Source organism: Ambystoma mexicanum, chromosome 9, assembly GCF_040938575.1.
Source record: "Ambystoma mexicanum isolate Mex_15411 chromosome 9, UKY_AmexF1_1, whole genome shotgun sequence".
In the NCBI taxonomy this organism is placed as follows: domain Eukaryota; kingdom Metazoa; phylum Chordata; class Amphibia; order Caudata; family Ambystomatidae; genus Ambystoma; species Ambystoma mexicanum.
This window is the reverse complement of record NC_090931.1, coordinates 906987613-906998415: the sequence shown is the minus strand read 5'-3', so window position 1 is coordinate 906998415 and position 10803 is coordinate 906987613. Positions and strand designations below refer to the sequence as shown.

The 10803-nt window shown below is 43.6% G+C and overlaps 1 protein-coding gene across 1 annotated transcript in view; it reads right to left on the bottom strand.

The window, feature by feature from the left end:
• Positions 1-467: 467 nt before the first annotated feature.
• The window catches only part of MCM3AP (minichromosome maintenance complex component 3 associated protein), a 1669219-nt gene continuing 1658883 nt past the window's right edge, over positions 468-10803 (bottom strand). The window contains exons 28-29 of the mRNA XM_069616041.1: positions 3177-3318; positions 468-1176 (exon numbers count right to left, since the gene is read on the bottom strand). Coding sequence (XP_069472142.1) covers positions 1018-1176; positions 3177-3318 — 301 coding nt within the window. The 3' untranslated portion in view covers positions 468-1017. The remainder of the gene's footprint in view (positions 1177-3176; positions 3319-10803) is intronic.

Below are 10803 nucleotides of genomic sequence, written 5' to 3'. Positions count from 1 at the left end.
ATATGCATGTACTGACCACATTCACATGGCACAGCAGAACACTTGCATCAAACTATTTCCAATCCCAAATCATGTGCTACACCTACCACGACATTATGGAGCATCACATCAAGCATCAGCTCCAAGCTGATCATACACTCAATGTCAGGTCCCCTATCAATTTTCAGCACCAACCATTGAGCTCTGGCTTCCGACGCCCGCACGAGCAACATTCCTCTAAGTGCCCTCCCCAGGCAATCTAAAGCACTCATCTAGTACCTGGCCCAACTTCCACACATCTCAGTTTAGTTTATGTTGAATTTGTTCAGATAATCACTAAAAATGACTACTGATACATTTTCCTTTTCATGTTGTTCTTGAGTGCGTAAACTGCTTATTCGTTTTTCTAACCTCATGTAAAGCAAACTGTTTGCATCCCTCGCCCCAACCTCTCCCTGTGCAAAAGAAATATTAAAATACTCAAAACAAAAAGGGAGTACAAATCTTTAATGTCATTAAAAGAAATAACAAATGGCATCAAGCAATGCTAACGTGTGTTCAACATATATTGAACTAGCTGGGTGATGTCTGGGAACCAAGGAAAACAGAAACCTCTAAACAACTGCAAGGCGATGAGAGCAACCATCTCAACGTATGGAGATATCCTTCCCGCTCCCCAACAAACACACCAAACAATCGGCGCTTTCCCAGTTAGGAAGCAATATAGTCTCTGCACTTAAGTTACTGTCATCCATGATTTAATGGCAACCATTAAAGATAGACATTGATTTTGCTAATAAAAATAGTTTTCTACATGTTGTTCCGGCATCACTCCCTACACTGTGGATGGAGCCAAAACTTTGTCTGGAGGCTACATAGGAAACTAACACAATAGATCCTTTTGAGGCCTAAAGACACACTGTGCCCTGAATGAAGGGTCCTTGCTACTTGGCCTCTGTGCCGACGGGCACACAGTTGATCCTTCAATTGTACTGCTGCTTCTAGGCATGCTGTCTTCGTGGCACAGATCTGACCTGGTCAGTTGTCCATAACTTCCAGTAATGTGGACAGGTGGAGGTCACATGCAGCTTCCTGCTCTTTGCTGCTCTGGATCATGTTTCTGAGCTGCTCCAACCGGTCTGAAAGTGAGGTGAATGTCTCAGAAGAGGATTGGGTGCCTTCAATCGGGCTCCCGGCCTGACTCAGGAGGATAAAAGAGAGAAAGAGTCAACACATGTAGCAAATAGGAGACACAAATTACAGCTGACAAGGGAGGAGGGAAGGGTACTATCAGGAGTTGGATAGATGAGATGACTGTTGAGAAGAGGTCAAAGGGAGCTGGGCAAGACAGCAAGCTAGGTGGGGAACTGGACAGTACAAATGTACAATGGAGACATTGGGAAATGTATGTTGGAAGTTAGTGAAGAGGGTAGGACTGGATGGGAATGAAAAGTGGATGGCGGTAGATGGTTTTCAAGCAGAGGATTATGAATAGCAGGCACAGGGACAGATAAAGCTTGAGTGGTTAAGTGGTTAAGATAACAATGGGAAGAGAGGATGTGGTATGAATAGGAAGGACTAACAAAGGATAAAAGGATTAGGCAGGGGAAAGGTTACGGATCTATGAGGGAAGTCAATATCGCCAGTGGTAATGTCAATATTAAGTCCAGGTAAATCCCCACAAAAAGATGCAGGGGGTTTCACTATAGCTATAAGCACAGAGCCATCTATTTTGCAATCTCTGAGCGAGTCAAACCTGGGTGGAGGGATGGGCTCAAGTATACATTTCCAGAGGCCATACTTTTTTTCTATTGAACAAGAGAATCAGTCAGCTCTGGTCAGGTTAATCTGATTGAAGACCAGGTCCTTCATTCTCCAAGTCCAATATGCAGTGGGGTGTGTAACCAAACATTAGGACACATATAATGTATTTACTATTTACACCTATTACTAATTACATTGGTATGGAGCTTATCACAAAAGGTGATCATTTTCTCCTATCTCAGTTTTAAGGAAAACGTATTGTTCTCATTTTAATTAGCATGTGGGGCAAACCTATGCACACAGCATCTTTTGCCCACCGATGCATGTTATCCGGACTAGATAAAACAGATTTGGAAGCCCTATAGATTTGAGCGCTTATCTTAAATCTCACAACAGTTCAATTAACATGATGAGGAACAATAGTTCGATGCTAAGGAATTCATGAGAACTTTTTTCCGTTAATTGTTTGTATAACAGTAACCTGAAACCCTGCCGTGGAGCTTCCAAGGGGCAGAGAACATCTCAAGAGTGAATGCTAATAGGTGCAGAGAATGGTAGGAATTGGAGGGGAAGTATGTGGGTGGGTAAGGTAGAGTAATGATCAAGGAGATTGGAATGAAAAACAATAACTGTTGCAAGAATCAATCACTCAAAGGGAATGTGACACCTAGTGCCCGGGTCAGCCCCTGTGGTGGTATAGCCAAGCACTGGTAGGACCCCAGAAGTGTTACAACCCCTGGAAGGTAGGAGGAGAGACAGGTACTGCTATTACAGCACCAAATGCTGTTTGTGGCCTGCAGTACTGCTGAAGTAATAAAGCCCTTAGGGGAGAATTGTACTGTTCTAAACGTCAAATGAGATGCACAGGGCAGGAGAGCTTCTGAAGTAATACCTCCTATTAGAAGAAACCTGCATGGAAGAGCCTGAGAGCATAGCTTAAGTAACAGCCCATGGGGAGAGAGCAAGACTTGCATGGAAAAGAGCTGCAAAAGGGAGAGAGGCTATTGGTGTTTTTACAGTGACACCCATCTACATGGAGTAGCAGTGTAACTAAATTAACGGCCACCAAATTAAGACATCACATCTTGACTGGCAGCTGGAAAGCTCACGCTTTCTTTTTAACACTACCTCACATTCCATGTTACACAGTATTTTGTAAACAGTCTATTCCACTGACCCACAAAGGAAACATTTCCTTCTTGAAGATAGTTGTTAGATGGGCTTCTCCTAATGAGTCTGACCTGGGCTGTAGGAGCAAACCGTGCACAGGATTAATAATGCCACATCGTATAGGAAGACATTTGTTAAGGGGGTTCCTCTCAATCAGTCTTACATGGACATTAGGGGCAGTGTGGGATTTACAATGGAGTAATCAGAACCAATGACTGAATATTCAAACACCTGGAAGGGAGGGCTCTCGCAATCATACTTACAAAGGCACTGGAGGGTGGACTTCTGCGAGGCTGAAGAGGGTCATCGGTACCAACACGAGTCTGTTGGATGGAGCGAGGTGAAAACTCCTCAAGGTGTTCAGCAGGATCTTCAGCCAACCACTGATTCAGTTGATCTTCAAACCTAAGAGAGTTCAAAGGCCTTTAGTGGCAGGAAATAAAGTCTTGCCCGGTAGACACATGAAGCAAATTGCCACAAGAAATCCATTTTGATGCTACACAAGAAGTGGCAGTGCAGAGGGTGAAACGATTTAGGTTCGTTTTTGCTGTCAAGGATGGTGGAATGAGGTGTGTGTTTAATTTCCTGAATAAGTAACCAGCCGTGACTGTGGCCAGAGGTTGCCTAGCAGTCGATAGTGGACCTCTGTGTAAAATGTGCTGTTGACTTCTGAGTTGGATTAATTGTTAAACCCATGTCACCGATTTTTCTCCACCGTCTTTCACTCACACCCAGGGCCACTATCGATTGCTTACTTTCACCCAGGACTACAACCAAAACAAAAAGAGAACATGCAGACCTGCTAACAAAATCCTGAGTGCCACAAAACGCTAGGTGATTTAAAAGTGGAGCTTGTTCAGCTGTCTTTGAGTTGGCAAATACGATTCAATTAAGCCAAGTCACACATTCAATGCAGGGCATAAACACTAATCATCAGTCTTTTAGTCCATAAAGACCCATAGGGGGCAATTATATTAATTCACATTTCAGATTTGATGGTGGTACAACATTTGCACTTGGAGTAGCTGAGACCCTTAAGGTTCAGCGAGTCACTGGGGAGCAGAGGTCTTCTGCCTTGGCCTGGTTTTATCACAATGTTTTTATTCCAATGAAACAACCTCACCAAGAATTCAAAATTTACACTTTCAAATCTGCTTTCAAGCACTTTTAATAACCTGCTAAAATGTACTCATGTGAATTATTACCACAGTAAAAAGATGAGGCATAATAAGTTCTGCCTTATTTCAAGATGTGATGACAAGTCCACAAAGCCAACAGTGTTTCAGATCCTATCCTGTGCTTTTTGAAGATTATAGCATTTGTATTTGTTCATGGATTCATTTTGTAAAAAGAGTGCATTATTGCTTTGACTAAAACATTTCATAGCGAGTGACGGTGTGAGGCTGCTATGAACTCAAGCTACCACACTGGTTATTTGTTGATGCTCGAACTTAGAAGATATAATACAAGGCACATTACAATTTAGTGTCATCCATCCCATAATTTAAGAAGCAGAATTAAACCTGAACTAATTCACATGGGAAATATTATATTGAATGTCAAAATGAATGCACCGCGTTACAAGTTCATGCCAGTGAAACCTTGGAATGCATACTGTCTGTATAAACAACAGGGAAAAGGAGGAAATATTAATTATAATCCTAGTTGTCCATTATGGGTACAGTGATTGAATTCATGAACTCCCAATTGCAATGCCTATGGGAGGAATATCTGAATACTTTCATAATAAATGGCATTTCAAATTTTCAAAACACTAGAAAATATACTTGATTCCTACTTTGTCTATTTTCCATATTAGGTTTACACATTTCCTGCATATAAGCACATTTTTGCTGCTTTTATACAGACATAACACTGTTTGTGTCACTTACAAAAAAGGAAAAAAATCAAAGAGCCGATAAATCTGAACAGGGAAAAAGACACTTGTCATTTTAAGGCAGCCAGCAGAGTGCCGTTATGTTGCATGGTGACAGTTTACCCTGAGTTTTATTTGTCAATGCACGAGGAAGAAGTGTATCATGTTAAACCTAGACATTTGCTTTTGTCCTGGATTGACCCAAAAAGCAAGAGGGTTCCTATTGCAACTTAATGAATGATTACAAGTAAGTAACTTTTTCTTCTCGGTCATGTGATCTTTATTAATATTCATAAGCACAGAATAACAGAGCGCATATCCTAACCACAGGAAGAAGGGAAAGACTGGGTAATGTGAATGACCATTTATTGTGTAACAAGGTACTTGTTAACAATTCCTGCTCTATGCTAAGTTCAGTGAAGGAAGACCACATACGCCTCGATAACATGTTCCTTTAAACAGCACAAAGGACCCTGGGGTGTAGTTTTAGCTCCTTGCAGGATGCAGCTTCCAACTGACACGACAGCTCTTATTATGTCACACTATTAAATTACAATAGAACTGCTGATGTCATGTAATTCTTGGTGGAACGCCATCATGAGAACTTGCTGAACTCCTCCAAAGTATGTATACATTTCGGAAATATAAGGCTGCATAGATTTAAACTATGTACAGAAAACATCCAATCTGGGATTGCTCCTCTGCATCCAAATCCACGCAACAGTGCTTTCAAAATGTATAGGTTTACTGCCATATTGTCTAACTGAGAGAATGTCTTTAGGAGAGTAGCAGAAGCTGCTTTTCCTCTTGTGGGATGACTTTGCCTCAGAGGAACATATCTGCTTTTTGGTAGCATAAAGACTTGACACTATCCCTTCTGTGTTGGATAGCCCATAATTAGCCTATAATTCACAAAACGCTGTTAAGCCTTTCTTTCTGACCTCATTCTCTCTCATTAGGAACACTGGGTTCATATTACTTCAAGGGTATGAAAAGAGACTTGAAAAAGAACAATGGAAGCAAAATGATCTGTTAAAAGTGGCAACCAAAAATTACTCAGGCAATGATTTAGGGCGAGTACTACCGACTTCTGTTTTCCTATGAAACCAATGTCCATGTCTCATGACAACACAGTAGATGCATTTCACTGACCCTCCTAGATGATATAATTGCCACCAGAAAGGCAACCAGACAGGATAGGAGCTCTAAGTCCGATATGTGTATTGGTTCAAACGTTGGACCCAGTTTATTTTACACAGCAATGTTTTACTCCCTGGTCAGGAAGGCCTCCCACACTAGGGGATTGACAAATCCCATAGTAACATCTGTGCATATCAAAGTGGTGAAGAAAGCAAACAGAGAGGGAGATTTAATGTAAACAGTCACCACCTCTAAATTCATTTGCATAAAATAAAAACAAAGGCCTTATTTAGCCAGGCAAAAGAGGTAGGGTAGTACACTAGTTCCCTTTGTGGTTTTGGAATAATTATAGAAAGTCTGGCAGCTAGCACCATCAGCATGGCCAAGCTGTGGCTATCAGAATCATTGTTGTTCCAATTGGAATATGATCTTGGAGAGGAGAGGAATTGGTGAAAAAGCATACAGAAATATCCCTGCCAAATAAATCAAGGAGGCATTCTCCATGAATTGGGACAGTGGAACTCTGGAGGAGAAACCTTGACATTTTGCAATGTTTGCCCTACTTAAAAGGTCAATGTTATGATGTGAGTTAGTCCTGTTCAGCCTCACTGGCCATGAATGCATGCTGATAGAATGTTGCTGTATGTATTTTATTTATTTTTTAAACTATTTTGTTTTTCAATATCATCGTCATGCATAGGCACCTCCAGGGTGCGCAACCAGAGTAAAACAAACAGAGAAAAATTAGAAAGAAAAATCAAGACCCCAACTTTAATCAACCCCACCGATCCAACCCCCCTCCGTCCCCCAAGTTTCACCCTTGCAGGATTCCGTGGGTTCCTTCCGCATTTTCAGTTCGCCATTATCCAGCGCCTCCTTACGAATCTGAGCCCCACTGCACATCTTCTAGCTCACAGATGTATCAGAATCTGAGGGATCTGCGTTTTTTAGCAGATAATCAATGTATGGACCCCAGATGTCCGGGGGGCGAGCATGCAGTGGTAGGAGTCTTATAAATTTGCACTCAGTGTTTTGACAATAAATAATGTATTTTTTCCAGTCTTCAATCTTGGGGATTGGGCCACGACCCCACGACATCGCGATTCTCCTACGAGCCAGCACCAGGAGAAGGGCTGCAAGTTTTCGAGATGCTGGCTGCAAGTATTTCGTAAGACTGAGCAGGGCTCCAAGGGGTGTTGGGGTCACTTGTTCGCCTATGATGTCTTCGGTTATTTGTAGAACAGAGGACCAGAAATTGTGAATTCCCGGACAGTACCAAGCTAGGTGAAGGAAGTCAGCGTTGGCTGCCACACATCTGTCGCATCGGGCTGACAATTCTGGGTGGTGTTTGTTCCTCTTAACTGGGGTCTAGTACGTCTGATGCACGAAGTTAAAGTGAATTAATTTATGCCGAGTGTTTATTGCAACTTTTTGCATTTGGCGGAGGATATAGGACCAGTCTTCATCTGATATCGATTCCTGAATGGCTGATTCCCATTTTTGCTGCGCCTTGGGTTTGGGCGTCAGTCACACTGCCTGCTATGAGGGATTTATATAGTAGCGACACTAATCTTCCTTCCCCCTGCGCTTGAATCGTATTGTGTAATAAATCCCATGTGGGGGGTTGATTGGGAAAGGACGGAAACCACTTTTGAAGGGTGTGACATAGTTTAAAGTAGATGAACACATCTAACGAGGAGTTACCGCCTCTATCTTTGGCCATTTGTGGAGTCAGAAAGGTGCCCCAGGGGAAGAGGTCGCCAAAGGAGTGAATGTTAACGTTGTCTGTCCATATAAGGAACACTTTCTCATTAGTAAGGGGGATTCCAGGAACGAATCTAATAGGCAATAATGGGGAAAATCTTATTGTCACCCTGTATTTATTAGCTATTTTTTTCCAAATTGCGTAGGTGGATAGGACCGTGTTTAGCGTGTTGTATGGGACCAAATATGGCTGATAATGACGGCCCTCAGGAGGTTGGGGGAGGCTAAGGCACGTTCCACCTGCACGTGGGGCCGAACAAAGTGGACCGTATACCAGTGACTGAGAAATTGGGCCTGGGCTGCCTAGTAGTACTTTTCGATATTGGGGAGCGCTAGTCCGCCATTCGACACTGGCAACGTTAATGTGTTGTACGCTACGCGCGCTGGTTTCCCAGCCCACAACAACTCTAGGACTAGACTCCTGACTTTTTGGAAGAAGGATTTGGGGGCAAGTAGCGGAATGTTTGTGAACAAATAGAGAAGTTTGGGTAAGACGACCATTTTCGTTCCTGCAAGGAATTTAGTGCACAGACATGTTATCTCTATATATCTCATGATGATTATGTGACATATAAATACCCAGATAGCGAACCTTTGAGGTTTCCCATTTAAGACCGTAATCGTCTGCGAATTCAGTTGTGGTCGGGGTCAGGGGAAAGATTACAGATTTTGAGTGGTTGGTTTTGAGACATGACATTCGCCCAAATTTTATGACTTCTCGCATTACCGGGTTAAGATTGGCCTGGGGGTCACTGACAAATAACATGACGTCGTCTGCGTAGAGGGAGACAATCTATGGGGACCTAGTTTAAAACCTTGTGTCAGATGGTTGGCGCGAAGCCTGGACGCCAAGGGTTCCAAAATGAGGGCAAAATTAAGGGCAGAGAGCGGGCAACCCTGTCTTGTTCCGCGTTCTAGTGTTATGCCTGAGGACCTGGAGTTTCCGAGTGTAATATATGAGCAGGGGGTACTGTATAGCAAGGACACTAATTTGATGAAGAATTTGCCTAGGCCCATTTGTGTAAGTGTTGCGAACATAAATGGCCATTCAACAGAATCAAAAGCCTTCTCGGCGTCGAGAAGGACTGCTATAGCCCGTTGTGTTGGATTTAGGGCCTCTATGACACCAAACAGTCTCCTGATCCCGTAGGCTGTACTTCGCCCCGGGATAAACCCAGCTTGATCCCTGATTACAAGTGCGGGCATAAGAGGAAGCAACCGAGCAGCGAGGATTTTAGCTAGAATTGTATTGTCCAGATTAATCAAGGAGATTGGCCTGCAGGATGCACATTCATCTGGGGGTTTGCCGGCTTTGTGCAGCACCATTACATTGGCTTCACGTGATGTGGGTGGGGAGGTATCCACATTGCGAAGATTCTTCAAAAACTTGGAGCAGAAGAGGGGCTAGGATGGTTGCATGGGCCTTGTACAACTCTCCGATGAGCCCATCGGGCCCAGGCGCCTTGGCATTTGGGAGGGATTTTATTGCCTCCAGAATTTCTTCTACTGTTATCGGAGCGTTCAAGGGTTCACGTAGCTCCGTTTCAACCGAGTACAACTCTGTGTCGTCGAGGAACTTTTGTATAGATTCTGGATCAGAAACCCCTTTGGAACTATAGAGAACTTGATAGAAGTCCCGAAATACGTTGGCAATTTTTTCCTCTGAATATACTAGTTGACCTTGGTCATCTTTAATACACTCCACTTGGGTCGGAGATTTATCCATTGATAGAAGACTGGCTAACAAGGCGCCCGGTTTCTGTCCTTCCCCATATTGGCGGACCTGGTGTTTGCGGCTCATGAACTTTATTTCTCGTTCAGCTATTTCCTTGAACTTCAGCAGTTCTTTCTTTATTTCGGCATGAACATGCAGGTCTTGGGTAGTTGAGGCTCTCGTCTCTAGTTCTTTCAAGCGTTGTTCACTGCTGGCCAAGTCTTTCCAGATCAGTTTTAGTATGCCATTTTCTTTGGCCAGGCAAACTCTTCGCATGTAACATTTTAGTGTTTCCCACATGGTGCTGGCTGAGGCGACAGAGTCTTGATTTATTTCTATAAAGGATATTATTTCCTTGCGAAGTTCATCCGCAAAGACGGTGTCGTTGAGTGCTCCAGGCTTGAATCTCCATCGGAGCCCAGGGTTTGTGGTGCCTGAAAGGGTGGCTTCCAGTGTGACCATTGAATGATCAGAGAAGGAACGTGGTAAGATTTGGCTTTCCCCCCAGTTAAAAGGGCAGTGAGTGGATGCCAGAATGTAATCAGTCCGGGAACTAGTATTGTGAACAGCAGAATGAAAGGTGTACTCTCTTGCGTCTCGATTGTGGCGCCTCCATGTGTCGGACAACTCAAACGTGTGGCAAATCCCGCGGACTTGGGCGCTGGCTTTGGAGGGATGTCCTGTTGTATTATGGGACTTGTCGAGAATGGGGTCAATTGGCATGTTAAGGTCCGCTCCCCAAATAATGGTTGCTGCGTTGATCTTCCCCAGCTGAGTCATGACCCTGTTAAAGTTGTTGGGTCCATCGGTATTTGGTGCGTATGAGTTTACTATTGCTACCTCTTTCCCTGAGATCAACCCTCTCACCAGTAGGGCTCTTCCTTTACTGAGTTAATGAGACTGAAGTTCGATTTCCTGTCTATTAAAATTGCAACACCTCTATCGTACGACGAATATGATGAGAAATACCTATGACAGCCCCATGATTTAGCCCAAAGTTGTTCTGATGAAGGCAGGAGATGAGTTACTTGTAAAATAGCAATGTTGATCTTGTGACGTCGGAAGTAATGGAGGATTCTCCTAGTCTTCGCTAGATGGTTACCGGATGTTCCAGGTGGACATTTTAAGTGTTGTTCCTGCCATCTGGGAGGTTAATTAAGTTCCAATCCATCAGGACTAGAGGAATTGACTGGATTCTTGTAATCTGGAGGTGGCCGGAGGGCCCGGCTTGTGTTGGAGTGACGAGGAACCAGGTGATTGTTGTGGAATAAGGGTGAGGGGTAGGTAGTGGCCCGGCTGAACTGGAATCCCACCCTTGTGTGGGCAACCCCCAACTGGCCCACAAAGAACAGTCCCTTACAAACAAAACAGACAACATTGCAGTGCTAGGGGTGCC